At 50.3% G+C, this 20,723-nt stretch overlaps 2 protein-coding genes across 13 annotated transcripts in view; one reads left to right on the top strand and one right to left on the bottom strand.

Annotated features, from left to right (window-relative positions):
• Positions 1-20,723, bottom strand: part of Tuba1c (tubulin, alpha 1C) — a 441,616-nt gene that overhangs the window by 117,907 nt on the left and 302,986 nt on the right. The gene's annotated exons all lie outside the window — the stretch shown is intronic.
• Positions 1,851-20,602, top strand: Lmbr1l (limb development membrane protein 1-like). Of its 8 annotated transcripts, none has more exons than XM_039078923.2 (17): positions 1,863-5,565; positions 8,447-8,531; positions 9,772-9,805; positions 10,797-10,936; positions 11,077-11,180; positions 11,727-11,853; positions 13,968-14,036; positions 14,167-14,231; positions 14,585-14,657; positions 14,741-14,824; positions 14,904-14,980; positions 15,548-15,625; positions 15,898-15,971; positions 17,398-17,488; positions 17,713-17,779; positions 18,855-19,028; positions 20,016-20,602. In XM_039078923.2, the coding sequence occupies exons 1-17, from the start codon at positions 5,494-5,496 to the stop codon at positions 20,081-20,083; spliced, it is 1,482 nt and encodes a 493-aa protein (XP_038934851.1). In that variant the 5' UTR covers positions 1,863-5,493; the 3' UTR covers positions 20,084-20,602. The 8 variants fall into 8 exon arrangements, with proteins under 8 accessions (XP_038934852.1, XP_038934850.1, XP_017450277.1 ...); NM_001395729.1 differs by having other exon boundaries at positions 5,359-5,565; positions 18,867-19,028; XM_039078922.2 differs by having other exon boundaries at positions 1,856-5,565; positions 18,855-20,602.

The following is a 20,723-nucleotide window of genomic DNA, read 5'->3' as shown; positions in this document are numbered from 1 at the left end:
AGGCCCTGGGTTCAGTCCCCAGCTCCAAAAAAAGAAAAAAAAAAAAAAAGACTAAAGTCTGAGACTCACAGCAATCCTTTAATTATAACCTCCTGTAAATAAAAAACAGAAGCAAAATGCATACTTCTAACATATGACAGGATAGAATATACATTATCATTCCAAAGGAGAGTAATGGGATAAAGTAAGGAAATACCGGACAGAAAGCAGCAGGGCAAACTCTAGCTCCTGTAATTCTGTGTCTTAAGTCCAAGGACTCACATGGCTTCGCTCTTCCAGCTTTGCTGATTACAACACATTTTTTTCCGCTTGGCCTGGTTCCACTGCCTGTCTGACGCATTCCTTGGCAGATATACCACAGCTCTGGCACCTCCAACATTTTGGGGTCTCCACTGCAATCGAGGCTTCACTTTCACAGCTTCCTAAGATGGCCTATTCTGACCTCTACACAGGGCTCCCTGTCACATACCTGGCCACAGTGGCTCTCTTTCCTTTATTGTGGGGGAAGATGCTACAACCCCTTCACTCCTGTGTCCTTCAAGACTCTAAACAAAGAACCATCTGGGTGGTGGTGGCAGTGGCAGCAGTGCAAGATGGGCAGTGCAGAAGTGAGCAGGTCTCGCTGAGCTTGAGGCCAGCATGGTCTACTGAGTGATTTTCAGGACAGCCAGGGCTACACAGAGAAACCCTGTCTTAAAAAAACAAGGAGGGGCGGGGGAGGAGAAAAGAAGAGGGAAGGGAAGAAAGAAGTAACTATGTGGCTGAGGTTGCCACTTTAGGCTGGCTGTTTGGAAGCTGGCCCCTTCCTTGAATTATTCTTTCAGGAGATTTGATTGGTTACTTTCCTTTGTTGGGTCAGCTTTTCTTTTCACAAGTTGCAGAATTAGCTGAGTGGAGGTCTTGGTCTGAGGACACTGCTCCCTTTGCTGTCTTCTGCTTCAGGTCTGTCTTGTCCTTCAGCACAAGCTTTGGCTCCAACCTTACATTTCCCGATGTTCTTTGTTGCCTCATCTGTACCTTTTGTTTCTTTCTGCCCCACATGCTCTCTCACAGTAGACCTGCAGAAGAGGGGTCACTAATAACTGATGACTAAACAAGGTCAACATGAGGCCGTCTGAAATCACCTCTGCCAGCCAAACTCTTCAGTTTAGTCCCAGGCAGAATCTTAGGACAAGAATGATCTCTAGTTCAGTTGTTAATATTGTTCCTTCTGAAACCTTTGGAGGTGGGTCTCCATAGTCGACACTGCTCTCAGTACTATGTTAAGCCCCAATTACAGCATTCATTAAATTTCCTATTGCAAATTCCAGAAGTCTTCCACAGTCCCCCAAAAACCAGCACCGTCAGGCCTGTCACAGTAGTAACCCACTTCCTGGTACCAATTTACATCTTAGTGAGTTTTAAGTTGTAGTGATGAGGTACTATGACCAAAGCAACTTATAGAACAAAGAGGTTATTGGGAGCCTAGAGTTCAGAGGTTGAGTCTGCAAGGAGTGTGGGTCAGGCAGGCAGCCATGGCTCTGGAGCAGTAGCTGAGAGCTTACATCTGATCCACAAGCAGGAAGCAGATAGTGAGGGAAAGGCATGGGCTTTGAAATCTCAAAGCCTGCTTCCAGTAATATGCCTCCTCCAGCAAGGCCACACCTCTTAATCCTTCCCAAACAGTTCCACCACTGGGATACTAAGTATTTAAATATAATGAGCCTATGCTCATTCTCATTCAAAACACCACAATGTGGGGTTGGGGATTTAGCTCAGTGGTAGAGTGCTTGCCTAGCAAGCACAAGGCCCTGGGTTCGGTCCCCAGCTCTGAAAAAAAAAAAAAAAAAAAAGAAAACAAACAAAACACCACAATGTGTTGGTTTGTGTGGGTAAATGCCTCAAGGGGTCAGGACTATTGGATCTCTCTAGAACTGGAGTTACACCTGCTCTGGGTGCTGGAAACTTGACTTCTTTCCTCCTCAGGAGCCGTAAGTACTTTTAACCACTGAGCCATCTCGCCAGCCCCCTACTGAGTGGTCTTTTTTTTTTTTAATTTATTTTATTTATATGAATACAACATTGCTGTCTTCAGATACACCAGAAGAGGGTATTGGATCCCATTACAGATGGTTGTGAGCCACCATGTGGTTGCTAGGAATTGAACTCAGGACCTCTGGAAGAGCAGTCAGTGCTCTTAACCGCTGAGCCATCCCTCTAAGCCCCTGAGTGGTCTTTTTTGTCTACAGACATGTTTATGAGTTTATATTTTGGATCTTCAAGACAGGGTTTTTCTGTGTGACCCCTTGTGCTGGAACTCACTCTATCGACCAGGCTGGACTCAAACTCAGCCATCTACCTGCCTCCCAAGTGCTGGGAATTAAAAGTGTCTTTCACCACACTGCACTTTTTAAGTTTTAAAGACAGTGTTTCATGTATCTCTGGCTGGCTTTGAACTTGCCATATAGGCAAGGGTGACCTTGACTCTGTACTCAAGTGCTGAGATTACAGATGGACACCGCCAGACTCGTTTATGCATTGTTGGGGAGCAAACCCTGGGTTTTGTGCATGCTTGGCAACACTCTGCCTACTGAACTACCACGCCCTCCTTCTCACTGTTTATCATTCCTACAAGTTCTGAGTTCTCTAAGGGAGGAGCTAGACCCTTCATGTCTGTCTACTCACCACGCCTAACACCTGGCATCTCATGGGCCTGAATCTTAAGCATGCCAGTTAAGTTAATAGGAATGAAATGCTCTGGTTTGACTCTTAAGTCTTTCAGTTATCTTTGCTCTTGTTTGTTGAGACCATGTCTATTTTTATTTTTGCAACAAGGTCTTGATAGGTAGTCCCAGTTGGACTGGAACTCACTAACTCGAGCTGGCCAACCTACACCCTTCTGCCACAGCTTTGGAATTACAGGCCTGAACCAACACTCCTTCTCCCAACCTGATTTGCATTTCAATACTGTCATTAGAGCACAGTGCTTCTCATAGTTGAAATAAGTATCTGAGGACTCTGGTGGCTTTAAAAGCACTTTGCTGGCCAAGCCTGATAACCTCAGTTCAGTTGCTGGGACCCACAGTATGTGTAAGGAGAAAATTAACTCCCCAAAATTGTCCTGTGACCTCTACACATGTACCTTGGCATGAACTTGCTCTCATGTGTGTGCACACACACAGAGAGAAACACATGTATAAGTGTAAAACTTAAAGATTTATTTATTTTCTTTTATGTACAGCATTCTGCCTGCATATGTGACTGCAGGCCAGAAGAAGGCACCAGATCTCATTACAGATGGTTGTGAGCCACCATGTGGTTGATGGGAATTGAACTCATGACCTCTGGAAGAGCAGTCAGTGCTCTTAACCACTGAGCCATCTCTCCAGCCCAAGTGTAAAACTTAAAACAGTGGTGTAGAGTGGGGAGAAGAGGCAGAAGGATCTCTGAATTTGAGGCCAGCCTTCTCCAAATATTGAATTTTAAGAAAGCCAGGAAGGGCTATGTAGAGAGGGCCTTGTCTTAAAAACAAAAACACCGGGGCTGGGGATTTAGCTCAGTGGTAGAGCGCTTACCTAGGAAGCGCAAGGCCCTGGGTTCGGTCCCCAGCTCCGGAAAAAAAAAAAAAAAAAACAAAAAAAAACAAAAAAAAAACAAAAAAACACCCAACAACATAGAATTTGCGTATAATGTATGCATGTCCCCCAGAACATTTAGAATCAACCCTAGAGCACCTATAACCCTTAATACAGTGTAAACGCTATATAAATGGCTTAGGAAATAACGGCAAGAACACGAAATCTGCGTATGTTCAGTACAGACATAATTTTGTTCCCCAGACTTTTTTTCAAGGTGTTAGGGATCAAATTCAAGGTCTTGTACATGCTAAGTTCTTTACCACTGAATTACATTCCCAGCCCCAAAATGTATTTTCTGTCGTTTTTTAGAGACAGGGTCTCTCTTTGTATCCCAGATGGATTTTTAGACTTCGTCTCTCACTAGGATTTGGGGCTACATGCATGGGGTTCTCTGGCTAGTCAGTAAGCCCTAGGGATCCTCTTGTCAGAACCTCCCCAGTCCAGCCCCAGGGCTGGCTTCACCAATTGTGGGTGTTAGGAATGGAACTTAGCTCCCTCCTCCCTGCAGGGTAGCCCTTTACCAACTGAGTCATCTCTATAGCTACCTTCACAAATGGTTTCTTGTTTTCGTTTTGGTTTTGAGATTAGTTGAACCCAACAATGCAGAGGGCCAACTATGTAAACATATATGTCTACACAAGGATGTATTTTTTGCTTTTTGAGACAAGTTCCCACCATGTTACCCTGCTTGGCATAAAACATATGTAAACCAGTCTGGCCTTGAATGTATGGATCCACCTGCTTCTGCCTTCCTAGTGCTAAAATAAATGACTTGTGCTACCGAGCCCAGCTGGTTTCTAAGTCTCAAGTAGCGACCCGGCCAACCTCTATTTTCTAGTCTCAAATTGTTATGATGTTAAAATTAGATAAAGGCTATTTAAAAAAAAAAGGCACATAGCAGGTAGTTAGTTAATGTTTGGGAGTTAATGTTTTATTCAGTCCACTCACCAATATTCCCTGTGACATTTCCTCACAGTTTCAGGATAGCCTGGGCCTGGTAGCACATGCCTGTCACTTAGCAATCAACTAGGAAGCTAAGGAAGATCGCTGAGAATTCAAGGCTAGCCTGGCTTGCATAGCAAGACCTGTCTCAACAAAACAAAAGTTTCATGACCTTTTTAAAAGTATCCTATTCGTTTTTTGGTTTTGTTGTTTGTTTTAACTATTTGTTCTCTAATACCCTAGGCCTTCCACAAAAATGATTGCGCGAAAGCTGTTTGGAGTGGAAGGGGAACAAATAGACTTCTAGAAAACCCTCTGGGCCCTTGGGTCACAGGCAGCCGTTCTTTCTGAAAGCCCCGTGGGGCTTACATCTCGAGGGGTTGGCCTGATCCCAACCTTATTCTTTTAAACCAAAATCCTGGCGGGTACTTATCCTGGAACCCTCACATCTCAAGCGCGGATTTCCAACAGCTTCTAAGGCAAGCCCAAAACATCCCGCCTCCTTCCACAGAATGTCCTATCAACGCTCCCGTAGCGATGACCGACAGTCTCCCAGGAGCCAATAAGCTCCGTTCTTCTGAAGAAACCCGCCCAGGCGTTGTGTCGTCAGTGGGCACCAAGCCTGGCGCTTCCGCGAAGCCGGGCGGCGGGTACTTGCGTTGAAATCTGATTGTGAGTGGCCCCACCTTAAAGGGGAGGGAACCGAGGGGGACCCGAGCCCTTTAAGACTAGGCGGGCTGCGGCCTGCCCCTTTAAGGGCGGGGCGTCCGACGGCAGAATCTGAGCCCCAGATTACCTTGAGTTTCCGTCACGGGCAGCGAGGCGCAGCTCCTAGGCTGGGTCCGGGTGCTTGGCGGGGGGCGGCGGCGGCCTCATCCCCGCTCGTCCTCCCCGGGCCCGGAGACACCCCCGCCCCAGTCATGCTGAGCAGAGTATGGAAGCAGCTGACTACGAAGTGCTATCCGTGCGAGAGCAGCTGTTCCACGATAGGGTCCGCGAGTGCATCGTGAGTCCGGGACCAGGGCGGGAAGGGGCCGGGCCGATGTGGGAGGGGCGCGGGCGGCGGTAGAGACGGGAAGTCTTGCTGCCGGGCCTCCGGAGCACCTCGACCCCTGCGAGCGCCCGGGCCGGGATGGTGACCTCCTAGGTCGGATCGGCTGGGTCCCTGAGCTGTAAACAAAGCCGCCGGGTTTCCGTTCCTCGGCCGCTCGCCCCTCCCCCCGCCCCTTCTACTCCACCCCCGTGGGCGTTCCTGGCGGTGGGTCCTCTGGTGTGGGGCGTCTGATCTCTCGAAAAGGATGGATTTGCTTGGATTTGCTTCGGGACTAGTGGTGTGCTTGTTCCCCTTAAAAGTAGATGAAAGGCAACTATGGCTGATGTTGGAATGAAGGGAGACCCGGTCACATTGAGCAGTTAGCTAGGGAAGTGCGGTGGTGGCGCGAGGGGCGAGGGAAGAGTCGGGTCTTCCCACTAAGGAAGAAAGTAATCCTGTCCGAGATGGGTTGCAAGAAGTGGAGATGGAAAAAAGAAATTAAAAAAAAAAAAAGAAGTGGAGATGGAGGAACACCGAGGTTTCCCCGCCTGTTTTCTCACCCCTTTAGTAGTGGTTGTTTTCATTCCTTCTGTGATTGAATCCCGGGCCTCTGGCGTGCAGCATGCCAAACACAAGCCAATACAATGACACACACCCCGCACCACTTCCGGATAATTTGTTTGACTCTCTGGAAGGCTGGGTTTCCAGCTTTCCAGCCATTCGAGGAGTTCTCGCACACACACACACACACACACACACACACGTGTGTGTGTGTGTGTGTGTGTGTGTGTGTGTGTGTGTGTGTTTTGATCCTGAGCGCTTCTAGCCTGTGTTTGTCACTCCCTCAGCATAACCTAGAATTGCAGCTGAACCTTCCACACAGCAGCATATTACTCTAGGGTGGGAGCACCCAGTGGGACTTAGGGAAATATATTTTCCTTGGTCCTGCTTTGAATAATCTGTCTGCTATTTCTTTCACAGCGCTCTGCACATACTAAATGAGAAGAGAAGGGTTTAGAGGAATGGCTCTTGCCCAGATGAAGTCATCCTTCATTTTTCTCAGGCTGAGTTTTAGGCTACCCCTTGGCATGCTTTGAGGAAAGGGTAGAGAGAAACAGGATATACCTAGGTCTGCCTTTATCAATGAGTGTGTGGCTCCAAGGTTAAGAATCCAGTGGTGTCCCTTATGTGTTCCTTGGGAGAGGTACACATTGGGGATTGGGCATATCATGGACACACATCCAGACCTTATAAGATATTGACAACCTGGGAGGAATGAGCCCTCAGAAACTGCTCCATGCATGTTTCTGCCTCCTAAGCCATTAGCTTAGGACATCAGCTCCAGCCAAGGGCAGGTGAAACTTTCTAGTGCCTCCTACATGTGGCTCCCATCTTGAAACTAGAGAACAGCCTAGGTAGGAGGTGGTGGTGCGTGCCTTCAGTTCCAGCACTCAGGAGGCACAGGCACGTGGATCTCTGAGTTCGAAGCCAGCCTGATATACAGAAGTTCCAAGACAGCCAGGGCTAACAAGGAAACCCTATCTTGAAAAACCAGAGAGAGAGACAGACAGACAGACAGACAGATAGACAGACAGACACAGACAGACAGACTACCTTCTTGGCTATTACACAAGTTCAAGATGGAAAGGGGCAGAACAGTCTGCTGTAAAAATTCAGCTTAGTGGCTCCGTATACGGGGATTCCCTAAGGCAAAAGGTACCACTTTATACTACACGCAGGACTTTCTTGGTCTCCTCCTTGTCACTTTACAGATTTCCTCTGGGGTCACTTTATCTTGGAGACTAGAAGACACACGAGATGGACCTTGTCTGTGCTTATCTCTTTTGTGTTTTTCTTTTTTCCCCCTCCAACCATGGCGTAGTATAGAGATGTAGTGCTTAGTACTAATTATCTCTCCAAGTTCTGTCCTGTCCTTTGGAGGTCTGACCACTCAAGGCCCAGACGTCAGAAATTACTTGCGGTAGGGCCTCAGAATTGACTAATTTTTAAAATTTATTTATTTTACGTATATGCATATACTGGTGCTGTCTTCAGACACACCAGAAGGGAGCATCAGACCTCATTACTGGTTGTGAGCCACTGTGTGGTTGCTGGGATGGAATTTGAACTCAGGACCTCTGGGAGAGCAGTCGGTGGTCTTAACCATTGAGCCATCTCTCCAGCCTGAATTGTCTACTTTTTCTTTTTTTTTGGAGCTGGGGACCGAACCCAGGGCCTTGCGCTTGCTAGGCAAGCGCTCTACCACTGAGCTAAATCCCCAACCCTGAATTGTCTACTTTTAAAGTGACAGATTACCAGCTCTGGAAACGATGGGCCTGACCAAAGCCGCCTCCTGAGCTGAATGGATGGGCTCTAGTTTGAAGTAGAAGTTCTGATTTACCCTACAGATGTGATTCTTACGTAGTAGTGCCTGGAGCCTACTTTCTCATGATAGCAACTGCAGTTGGGAAAGAGCACATGCCAAGACAGCATAGACATCTTTTCCTCAAGCCTGTTACTTTCCCAGAATGTTCTCAAAGTCAGTCAGTCTCTTTCCTTCTAAGGCTTGATTTAGGCTGTGGGGTATGTGTGTACGTGCATATGTGTTATTTCTACAATTTCTCTGTTACCCTCAAAGTGTGCTTGAAGCTCAGTACCAGGGCTGGTTTGGCATTGTTTTCCCAGGGATGACCTTTGTTTGGTCCTTAAGCCCTCCCTCCCCTCCTCCCCCTGTGGCTTAACTAGAGGGAAGGAAGGTACTGGTGATACCTGTAGAACCCCACGAAGGCCCTCAAGGCTGAGGAGTGTGCTATCGGATATAGAACTTCTCATTCCAGATTGCTTTTTGCCACAGATCTCAATACTTCTGTTTGCAACACTCTACATCCTCTGCCACATCTTCCTGACCCGCTTCAAGAAGCCTGCTGAGTTCACCACAGGTACTCTGACTTCCCTATTCTCAGCCAGAGTCCTGGTTGCCATGGGGCTGGCCTCAGAGGGGAGTGTGCAGTGCCTGCTGGGAAAGGACAGGTGACTGCTGGGCCACTATGCAACCTCCGCTTCTTCAGCCCCTGTTGTTGACTACAGAGCCAGGGGCTGGTAGGTAGGCGGCCTCGGTGGGACATCTCCAAGCTTCAGGCTAATGTGCCTACATGGCTCTTATTTCTTTCTCTTCTTATTCTTTGTTCCTTAGTTTTTTTGTCTGTGTTTTTAAGTTAGAGAGCAAACTAATGTTTTATTGTGGATTTTTCAAAATCAGGTACTGCTCTCTTGGTTTTATTTTACTGACAACATTTCATGTACCCGTGGCTGGCCTCAAGCCCTTTATGTAGCTAAGGATGACCTTGAATTCCTGTCTCTGCCTCCCAAATCCTGGTCTCCTGGTGTGTGCTGCCTCCTTCCTGTCCGAGTAGGTTTTCCCTTTTTTCCCTCTGTGTAGTCGAGTCTTCCTGGAACTCAGTCTGTAGACCAGGCTGGCCTTGAGCTCACAGAGATTCATCTGCCTCCGCTCCCCAAATTCTGTGATTAAAGGCATGTACCACTACCACCGGGCACCCATTTAGCCTCTCCAATCCTGTTTCTTCCTCCAAAATGTTGGCTCATTTCTAGCACTCTCCTACTGGGACCCAACGCTTCCCAAGGTTTGGTAATGGTAGTCTTTCTCTGTGTAGAGCCTAAATATTCTCAGACTGTGGCTTTTCGTCCCGTACATCTGTGATGGAGACAGAAAACACAGTTTCAGAGTCAAACCTGCTCAGACTTCCAGCCAAGCTGTCTCCATTAGTACCCTTCCCTTGGGGACCTCTCTCTGGGAATCCCCCTTTTCCCCCTAGCATTTATTTCGCCTCACCCAGCCCTTCTTGGAACAACCTCACAGATTCAATCTGTTTATTCTGCCTGAGCCCATATAAGGAGGAACCTGTTTTGACAGTGACGGTGGGGAGGAGGGAGAGGAGCAGGAATTTGGGGTCTGTGTTCTGTGTGATGATCCAGGACCCCTGATCATTACACTGCTACCTTGTTCAGAGAACAGGTTGTGAGGTCTGCAGTGTAAGATCTGCCAGAGCCTCTCGTTGAGCACTGGCTTCGGAGGAGGGGCAGGGGACATGTTATAATACCTTTGGTCCCAGAGCTGCCCTCTGATGTCTTGCTGCTCCCCTTCCTGTTTGTCTCTTGCAGTGGATGATGAAGACGCCACAGTTAACAAGATTGCGTGAGTGTCGCTACCCTCAGGCCTGACATACTCCAGTGACTTAGGAGCTAGGATCTAGAGTCCCCTAGAGGCGTCCAATAGAGGGAGTCTCTACTTCCACCCTGTTTCTGCCATTTTCCGGCTTAACCTCATCCCAGGGATGCCCAGAAAAGCTGCTCTTCCTGTCTCCCTAGTTAGGCCAGGAGCTTCACCATCAGGATGTCACCTAGGGCCTGAGTCATCAGGAAATGGCTTCAGCTTGGCTTCACCTCCCAACTGTCAATGTGGGTGGGAATGGAAGGGGAGACAAGCGAATGGAAACAGGACAGGGTTTGGCGAAGATCAGTCCCACAACCCTGAGGACACCCTGAGGGCAAAACTGGTCTTAGAAGGGACTTTGTTATAGGCACTGCCTGGTCAGTAACAGCACCTGCAGAGGAGTGAGGAGGTGCCCTCCCTGCGCTGGCAGGCTAGACACCATTGGTCTCCTTTCGTGAATTCGTTTCCAGCTGGTGCAGCCCTTGGCACAGGCAGTATCTGTGAGGTTGGGTTTTAGCCGGCCTTTATCCTGTGCGCTAATGCCTTCTTAAAGGGCACACATACCATATGGAGTGGCTGAGCTCTTATCCAACGAGGTGAGCTCAGAACCTGGATCCCTCAGTGGAGAAGAGGGGCCACCCCTTGCTTTGTTAGCATTACCATGGAGCTCTGTAGGATGTATGGGGAGGATCACAGTCCTGGGCTATCGATCACAGTCCTGGGATAGCCCAGACAAGTGACATGTGGCGGGTAACAAGGTACCCATGAATGCCTGAGCTGTGCCCATCTTGTGTGCCAAGGCTGCCCTGTAGGTGAGGACCAACCTGGAATGGCAGTAGGCAAAGCCCAGATGGATAACTCCTTCCCATGGCTACAGCTGGTTCTAAAAGCCTGGGTGCCCTCAGGAAAGAAATGACTTCTAGGTCAGCAGGGACAGTGAGTGCTGGGCTGACAGGCCCTCTTCCCCTTTCAGGCTGGAGCTGTGCACTTTTACCCTGGCAGTCGCCCTGGGCGCTGTCTTACTCTTGCCCTTCTCCATCATCAGCAATGAGGTGCTACTCTCACTGCCACGCAACTACTACATCCAGTGGCTCAATGGCTCCCTCATCCATGGTATGTGGCTGGACCAGAGCGTGGGCTAGGGAGTAGGGCAGGGAATTAGGAGACACGGCAGCCTCGGGCTCATGGATCATGTCCCCCACCTGTTGATCGGCCCCTCAGTGACCAGCTCTGCTTTTCCTTCTTGGCTCTAGGTCTTTGGAACCTCGTTTTCCTGTTCTCCAATCTGTCCCTCGTCTTCCTTATGCCCTTTGCATATTTCTTCACAGAGTCTGAAGGCTTTGCTGGCTCCAGAAAGGTGAGTGAGGGAAGTGTTGGTCAACCCGAGCTGGAGGCAGAACTCTGTTCCAGGCAACTGGCATCAGCAGATAGTTCGTAGCCTTCAGTCGGAGTTAAGGGCTGGAACAAGGAGTCCAGGCTGTAGTAACATGGAAGTCAGTGTGGGCCGTCCTTTGTAGAACCATTGAGAGTTAAAGTTGAGACAGAGATCTCTCAGCAGGAGAGTTAATATCTTACTGTTGTAGCTGCTCCTGGAAGCCATTGTGCCAAAGGTGAGAGGAAGCGTAGGAATTCGGGCTTGTTCCACTGCCTTCTGCTTCCCTGCTGATCCTTGCATTGGGCAGACTAACCCAGACTTGAGAGAGCAGAGAGCTCTCATGCTGCAGACATGGGATCATGTCCTCTGAACAGAGGGTGAACTGAAGGTGTCTGGGGATGGGTTTACAAGTGAAGAGAGAGAAGCACCCCTATCTGCTGAATCCTGGGTCCCCAAGCCCGGCATAGCTCTGGTGTCTCCTTCCTTCCTGATGTACCCCTCTGCTTTACCCATTTCTTCCTATTGTAGGGTGTCCTGGGCCGGGTCTACGAGACAGTGGTGATGTTGATACTCCTCACTCTGCTTGTGCTGGGCATGGTGTGGGTGGCATCAGCCATTGTAGACAATGACAAGGCCAGCAGGGAGTCACTCTATGGTGAGAATTAAACTGCCTGTCACTGATTTAAAGAAAGTCTTGGCTCACACGGCTTCAGAGGTTCCAGGCTGTGTTCATGCAGCTCTGGTCCGGGGCTGTGATGAAGCGGGAAGAACCTCGAGTGCCGCCAGGCTCACGAGGCCACGAGTGGCCAGTGCTCCAGCTCACGAGGCCACGAGTGGCCAGTGCTCCAGCTCACGAGGCCACAAGTGGCCAGTGCTCCAGCTCATGAGGCCACGAGTGGCCAGTGCTCCAGCTCTGGTCACCCCAAAGCACGGCTCTGCACGTTGCAGTGCTGACCAAACCTTTAACAGTCAAGCTGTGGGTTTTCGTTTGGTTGTTTGCTTTATGAGAGGCAGGATTTCTCTGTGTAGCCCTGGAAGTCCTGGAACTTACTTTGTAGGCCAGGCTGGCCTCAAACTCAGAGATCCCTCTGCTTTTGCCTCTTGACTATTGGGATTAAAAGTATGTGACACCACTTCCTGGTCAAACATTAAAGTTCTTTGTTTTTTTTTTTGTTTTTTCCCTTTTTCTTTTTTTCGGAGCTGGGGACCGAACCCAGGGCCTTGCGTTTGCTAGACAAGCGTTCTACCACTGAGCTAAATCCCCCACCCCAAACATTCAAGTTTTGCAAGACCATTTTATATCTAAACCAAAACAGAGCTCTGGTTTTTTCCTCTTTTTTAAAGACTTACTTTTTTTTTTAAAGATTTATTTATTTATTCTATATAAGTACATTGTTGCTGTCTTCAGACACACCAGAAGAGGGCATCGGATCTCTTTACAGATGGTTGTGAGCCACCATGTGGTTGCTGGGAATTGAACTCAGGATCTCTGGAAGAGTAGTTGGGTGCTCTCAACTGCTGAGCCATCTCTCCAGCCCCTAACTTTTGTGTGTGTGTGTGTGTGTGTGTGTGTGTGTGTGTGTGTGTGTGTGTGTCCGTCCGTCCGTCCGTCCGTCCGTCTGTCTGTGAACCACATCTATGCAGTGCCAACAGAAAACAGAAGAGGTCATTGGATCCTCTGGGACTGCAGTTAGAGATGGTTGTGAGCTGGCTTGAGGGTGCTGCTGAACCTGGGTCCTCTGAAGAGCAGCCAGCCATCTTCACCACTGAGCCACCCTCTCCCCTCATCATACCTCCTCTTAAGACTGACTCTTTAGAACGTATCTTGTAATCCGAGCTCAGGAGACTAAGTCAGGGTAACTGCCATGAGTTCGTAGGTTCGTATAGTGAGTTTGAGGCCGTCCAGGGCTATAGAGAAAGATGCTGTCTCAAAAACAAAGGGAAGGGGGCTGAAGAGATGACTCAGCAGTTGAGAGTGGTGGCTGCTGCTTTAGGGGACCTGGGTTCAGTTTCCTGCACTCAGGTGGCACCTCACAGCTGTATGTAACTCCAGTTCCAGGGGCTTGATCCACTGCACCAGGCACGTATGTGGTTCGCGTATCTGTAAAGACAAAGACAAAAATACTGGCTCTTCAGTTAGCCATGTGCATTTAATCCTCTGTAGCCTCTTCAAGTGGAAAAGTCTGTCACCACTTGTGTAGGCTAAAGGTCCAAACTGACACTGTACACATCCAACATATAGAGATACCCCTTGGATCTAAAAGGTAGATAATCAGCTAGGTATGGTAGCATACAATTTTAATCCCAGCATTCAGGAAGCGGATCTCTGAGTTCCAGGCTAGCCAGGGAGCTACCAGTGAGGCCTGTTTTAAATAGTAGATAGATGGCAGTCCACTGTAAGGCCCAGGCTGCCCTTGAAATCTTTCCACCTCACCGTCCTGGTTCTCCTGGGATCACAGGTATATGCCAGCATACCTGGCCTCCCGTCTTAGAATTGAGAATTTCATCTTACTATCTGCCTTGCTTGATGAAGGAGAGGGTCTGGCTGCACTTAGCCCATCCCCTGGATCAGGTGGCAGCTGTCCTTTTCTATAAATGAGGATCCTTGGTTTACCCACTGCTCCGTCTCTAACCCTGGGCCAGTTGTCCCCACACGTGCTGCTTGACTATAGGTGTCTGACATGTGTCCTTGTCTAGACCCTGAGCCCTGTCACCTCAAGGTACTCAGATGTGAGCAAGACAAGCTGACATGCCTTTCGTTGTCCCTAGACTTCTGGGAGTACTACCTCCCCTATCTCTACTCCTGTATCTCCTTCCTCGGAGTCCTGCTGCTTCTGGGTGAGTGTTGGAATCTGGGAGAGAAAGAGGGCATCCTGGGCTGCAGTCAGGTGGAAGGAGAAGGGTTGGAGGAGGGTTGGGGAGGGAATGAAAGGTCTGACGTCTGACTGACCAGCTCTTGTGCGTCCAGTGTGCACTCCACTAGGTCTCGCCCGCATGTTCTCCGTCACTGGGAAGTTGCTGGTCAAGCCCCGGGTATGTAGTGCTCCTTGCCTCTTGTGTGCCTACATCTGAGGCCGAACCATGAAGTGGACCTGCAGTGGTGGTGTGCACAACTTGCAGAAGACCACACCCTTGCTTGGCTTCTATGCCCCCGCCCCCCAATCATCAGGAGCTGGTCAGAACACGAGGAATTGGAAGGGATAGGACAAAAATGCTGGACACACTTGGGTTCGGTCCCCAGCTGAAAAAAAAAAAAAAAAAAAAAAAAAGAACCAAAAATGCTGGACACAGGGTGGTGCAGAGGAGTTAGAGGGAGCACTGAGAGTGTGGGAGAACTGCTGGGATCAGGGAACCTCTGACAGCCCCTTCCTGTCCGCTGCCCTCAGCTACTGGAAGACCTGGAAGAACAGCTGAACTGCTCAGCCTTTGAGGAGGCAGCTCTGACTCGAAGAATCTGCAGTGAGTCTAAATCCCGCTTGCTTGGGTGGTGGCCTGGCCTTGGCAAGCCTGAGCACTGGAGGGAAGTTTGTCCTCTGCCCTAGATCCCACATCCTGCTGGCTGCCGCTGGACATGGAGCTGCTGCATAGACAGGTCCTGGCTCTGCAGGCGCAGAGGGTCCTCCTGGGTACGTGGCCTGGTAGTTTACCCAAGGGGAGTAGTTCCTTGTTCCAAGTACTTACTAACAACCTCCCACCCCTGCACAGAAAAGCGGCGGAAGGCGTCAGCCTGGCAGCGGAACCTGGGCTACCCTCTGGCCATGCTGTGCTTGCTGGTGCTGACGGTGGGTTTGCCAGCCCTGGTGGGGAGGGAGTAAGTGGATGTATCCATGGGGAGGACAGAGATGCATGTTGACATGATGGTCATCAGTCAGAGAAGTAGCCACTGAGAGGGCCAATTTTATATGCCGCCCTGTGCTAAGCCCACTTTGTGGGCAAGGAAATAAAACTGACTTGTTCCAAACTGCACAGTCACTGGGAAGGTATACAGATTTCCTTGGAGCGAGAGTAAATCAGGGCTTCAGGAATAATCTAAGAGGAAAAGGTACCTTTTCCTAGATCATCTCACATGTAGGGGAGGGGGTGTGCTGGAGAGTGACCCAGACTTTGCACTCTGAGCAAGTACTCAGCATAGTGACCCCTCCCCATCCCTATAGGTGCGTGTTCTTTGTAGTCAGGCTTCCACAGTGGACCATTGCAAGCAGCTCCTAGAGTAGCATCCTCAGAGGGGGCTGCAATGCTGGCAGCAGCCGGAGGGAGGCAAGCAAACTGAAAATGCCAAGTTAGAGAGCTCATGCTTGTGGGGCAGGCAGGGCAGGGGTGATGGGAGCTGGTGACCTTGCTGCACACAGGGCCTGTCTGTGCTCATTGTGGCTGTCCACATCCTGGAGCTGCTCATTGACGAGGCTGCCATGCCGCGGGGCATGCAGGTAAGGGCTCTCGGGCTCTCTAACTCTGACATAATTCTGAAAGGGTGGGGAGGCTGGATAGTGTCTCCTGCTATTATCCTACCTGAAGCTGGTAGGTTGCCCCGGGTTCCAGGCCAGAATGATCTACGTCGTTAAAGATCCTCCAGTTTGTACTACAGCTTAAAGGGGGAGGTTGGAGAGAGAAAGAGGCAGAATCAGGACAGAGGAGAGGCTGGGTGGCCCTGGTGTTCCCGGTTGTGGATGTCCCTTACTAATGCCACCCCACCCCACAGGATGCTGCCCTGGGCCAGGTCTCCTTCTCCAAACTGGGGTCCTTTGGTGCCATCATCCAGGTCGTGCTGATCTTGTATCCTTCTGGAAATTCCTGTGCCCTCTGCCTACTAAACCTGCCTCCTGGAACTCTTCGTAGACCCCTGGGGAGCACTGGGGGACGGGGGGAGTGCCAGGGAGGGCATAAGTCGTCATCTAACTTGGGTTCAGAGAGAAGGAAATACTTGGTCTTGAGGACTGGGGAGATAACTCAGTCGGTTACGTACAGACAGACAGATCCTAGTAGCTTTTTCAAGAGTCCTTCTAGCCAAACTTCAGGATTGAAATACTCTCTCTCTCAAAACATAGTAAGGCAGGGGCTGGTAGGATGGTCCAGCGAACCGAGGGAAGACTCAGCCATTCGAAGTGCCTGATGCTCTCTCCGGAGAGCTTGGGTTCATTTCACAGCACCCAGGTCAAGTGGCTCACTGCTATCTGTAACTCCAGCTCTAGGACCCGACTATCCTGACCTTTGCAGGCATTACATTCATGCCCACAACTAGATTTATACCTTTTTTTTTTAAAGATTTATTTATTTAATGTATATATGAGTACACTGTAGCTGTCTTCAGACACACCAGAAGAGGGCATCAGATTCCGTTACAGATGGTTGTGAGCCACCATGTGGTTGCTGGGAATTGAACTCAGGACCTCTGGAAGAGCAGTCAGTGCTCTTAACCGCTGAGCCATCTCTCCAGCCCCGATTTATATCTTCTTAAATAACTCACTGTTATGTGCATTGGTGTCTTGCCTGTATGTGTGTTGGAACCCCTGAAGCTGAAGTTACAGTTTTGAGCTGGGATTTGAACTCAGGATCTCTGGGAGAGCAGCTAGTGCTCTAACTGCTGAGCCATCTCTCCAGCCCTAGGAAGTATTGTTTTTTTTTTTTTTGTTTTTTTTTTTTTTTTCCGGAGCTGGGGATCGAACCCAGGGCCTTGCGCTTCCTAGGCAAGCACTTTACCACTGAGCTAAATCCCCAACCCCGGAAGTATTGTTTTAAAAAGACGGTTGGGGGTTGGGAATTTAGCTCAGTGGTAGAGCACTTGCCTAGCAAGCGCAAGGCCCTGGGTTCGGTCCCCAGCTCCGAAAAAAAAGAAAAAAAAAAAAAAAAGACAGTTGGTTCAGTGGGTAAAAGTGTCTGCTATGGAAGAAGCCTGACAGCCTGAGTCCCATCCCTGGGAACTCAGAGTGGTGTGAGAGAACTGACCCCTGAAGCTGTGTGTGTGTGTGTGTGTGTGTGTGTGTGTGTGTGTGTGTGTGTGTGTGTGCAGTAGCGTGCATGTACACAGGCACACGACATAATAGTAGGTAATATGGAGAATGATAGAAGACACCCAGCCTTGACCTGTGGCCTCTGCGTACACATGTGTACACCATACAGAAAGCCTTGATCTTGAAAAGGTCTGAGAGAGGCAGTCAGTACTTCTTAGAAGCTGGCAAGTTCTTCCCTAACCTGGTGGCAGTTATCTGATGGTGTCCTCGGTAGTGGGCTTCTACAGCTCTCCACTCTTCGGAAGCCTGAGACCTAGATGGCATGACACATCTATGACACAGGTAGCTAGCCAGGGGAGGCAGATGTACTGGGTGCTGGCAGCTTTTCTACATTTGGGTGGGTCCCCCACTCCAGACAGAGCTCCTCTCTAACAGCCCTGACTGTAAAGAACTCTTAGAGATCCTCCTGTCTCTGCCTTCCAAACACTGGGATTAAAGGCAGGACCACTGCACCCAGCAGTGCTGACCGACCTTGCTACCTTTTCCTCTTCTCTGCTCTCATCCAGATAATTGGGAACTGTGTCTGTCTCCTGGTCCTCAGCTCAGCACTTCCTGTCTTTTCTCGAACCCTTGGTGAGTAGTGAAGAGGAGGTGGCAATCTGTGCTTAGTAGGGGTTTCAGGCTCAGCTACATAGGGAAACCCTGTAACGAAAGAAAACGGCCCAGGTCTTACTTATCATCCTGTCTGAGCCCCCATAGTGCTGGGAACTCCCTCTTTAATAACCTTTTAGTTTTTAAGATTACATTATTTTATGTGTGGGTGGGAAGTGTATCAGAGGAAAACTTGCAGGAGTTGGTCTTGTCTTGTACCATGTGGGGAATTGAACTCAGGTCACCGCTGGGCAGCAGCCATCTACCGTGATCCGTCTCTTGGTCCAATTTTGTAACTTGGATTAGGAATGTTCAACACGTGATTTCTCGTGAATGCCATAGGGATTTGGAGGAGGTTGGGCTTACTGGCCCACTAATTATCCCCAGTGGATGCATATTTAAATGGGGTTCAGGCCTATGACTTGAGAGCGTGATGGGGTTTAGAAGGAGCTAGGCACAGTGGCTTGCACTTACAGTCCTGGGAAGCTGGCAGCAAAAGAATGACAAGTTGTTGGTCACCCTCAGCTACATAGTCTAGGTAGGAGACTGTCTCAGAGGTGGGCAGTTAATAGCCCCTGTCACAGGCTTGCATGATGCATAGGCCTTCATTGTCATCGCCCATTGTTTTCTCGGTTTACATTGAGAGACAGGTCTAGAGCATGTCAGGAACTTGCCCGTGTCATTCGGCTGTCTAGAAGTGGAACTGGGATAGGAAGCAGTGCGATGCCTGTGCACTCTGCTGTGCACTAGTGGAAACCTAGTGGCCAACTCTAGCTTCCTAGTCAGGAACCACTTATACTCCTGGGAGCCTAGAGATGCCTGAGGCTAGAGGCAGCCCCGCTGAAGGAAAAGATACAAGTGTCTGGGAGGAGGAACAGCTGTGACCTGAGCTCCTGATGTGTTCAGGAGTCCTGATCTGGCCTTGGCGTGGGCTTGTAAGGCATGCATGGCAGGTGCTAGCTTGCAGGTGTGATGTTTGGTCGTGGCCACTAGGAGGCAGCAGAAAGTTGGGCTCCTTTGAGGAGAGGGCTTGGGGGATTCCCACTTCTGATTGCAGACTCTGCTTCAGGGCTGACACGCTTTGACCTGCTGGGTGACTTTGGACGCTTCAACTGGCTAGGCAATTTCTACATCGTGTTCCTCTACAATGCAGCCTTTGCTGGTCTCACCACACTCTGTCTGGTGAAGACCTTCACTGCAGCTGTGAGGGCAGAGCTGATCCGAGCCTTTGGTAAGGAGTGGAGCAGGGGTGGCCCAGCCTTTGGTAAGGAGTGGAGCAGGGGTGGCCCAGCCTTTGGTAAGGAGTGGAGCAGGGGTGGCCCAGCCTTTGTAAGGAGTGGAGCAGGGGTGGCCCAGCCTTTGTAAGGAGTGGAGCAGGGGTGGCCCAGCCTTTGTAAGGAGTGGAGCAGGGGTGGCCCAGCCTTTGTAAGGAGTGGAGCAGGGGTGGCCCAGCCTTTGTAAGGAGTGGAGCAGGGGTGACCCAGTCTTTGGTAAGGAGTGGAGCACGGGTGGCCCTGGGTTCGGTCCCCAGCTCCGGGAAAAAAAAAAAAAAAAGGAGTGGAGCACGGGTGGCCCAGCCTTTGTAAGGAGTGGAGCAGGGGTGGCCCAGCCTTTGGTAAGGAGTGGAGCACGGGTGGCCCAGCCTTTGTAAGGAGTGGAGCAGGGGTGGCCCAGCCTTTGGTAAGGAGTGGAGCACGGGTGGCCCAGCCTTTGTAAGGAGTGGAGCAGGGGTGGCCCAGCCTTTGGTAAGGAGTGTGGAGCAGGGGTGGCCCAGTCTTTGGTAAGGAGTGGAGCACGGGTGGCCCAGCCTTTGTAAGGAGTGGAGCAGGGGTGGCCCAGCCTTTGGTAAGGAGTGTGGAGCAGGGGTGGCCCAGTCTTTGGTAAGGAGTGGAGCACGGGTGGCCCTGGGTTCGGTCCCCAGCTCCGGGAAAAAAAAAAAAAAAAGGAGTGGAGCACGGGTGGCCCAGCCTTTGTAAGGAGTGGAGCAGGGGTGGCCCAGCCTTTGGTAAGGAGTGGAGCACGGGTGGCCCAGCCTTTGTAAGGAGTGGAGCAGGGGTGGCCCAGCCTTTGTAAGGAGTGGAGCAGGGGTGGCCCAGCAGGGAAGAGGATGTGCTACCTGTTTATGCCTTACCCATCTCACCCACCCATTGTTCTATCCTGTCACCTCCCCATAAGGAGCTGACCTGTGTCCTCCTCTTACTTCCTACGTCTCTTCCAGGGCTGGACAGACTGCCGCTGCCTGTCTCTGGTTTCCCCCGAGGTTCTAGGAAGAAGCAGCATCAATGACCTCCAGCTGGGGGTTGAGAAGGAGAAAACTAGGCACTGCCTAGGCCTGGAGGAGAGCCCTAAGTGGCTGGACCTCAGGACCTGGAATCTGAGAGGGTGGGTGACAGAGGGGACGGACCATCTGCACTGTTGCTTAATCTGAGCCAGAGTTTGGGACCTGGCCCGGCCTCCTGCCTTTCCAGATGTAGCTGTGGCCTGAGTGTTGGAGCTCGGGGCTTGCTTTAGTTCCTGGTCCCAGATACGTTTACACATCTATCTGCCTCAATCCTGCTCCAGGCCATGCCTGAAGCCATGTTTACATGATTTGACGTGCAATAGGGTGGGTGGGAGTCGGGGGGCTGGGCAGGGGTGGGTTCTGGACACAGGTTGTCTTCCTTGCCTCTGGCCCAGGAGAGCCGAAGCACTGTGCTGTCCTGTGGAGGGAGGGCGTGGACCACTGGAGAGACCAAGGGTGCGGGGAGGAGGCTGCACCCATGAGCAATAAAGTTGATCCCAGGGTTTTCTTCGTTCTTTTGTAAAGAGCCTGTCTTTCTCTCTCTTTATTCTGTCCCATCTGTTCCTTCCCCTCTGTGGGCCTACCTGTGTGGGATCTGCAGAGGGCTGCCCTTCTTCCCACAGCTTTACTTGAAGTGGGCTCTCT

Source organism: Rattus norvegicus, chromosome 7, assembly GCF_036323735.1.
Source record: "Rattus norvegicus strain BN/NHsdMcwi chromosome 7, GRCr8, whole genome shotgun sequence".
In the NCBI taxonomy this organism is placed as follows: Eukaryota; Metazoa; Chordata; class Mammalia; order Rodentia; family Muridae; genus Rattus; species Rattus norvegicus.
The sequence above is the reverse complement of the archived record's forward strand: the minus strand, read 5'-3'. Positions and strand labels throughout refer to the sequence as shown.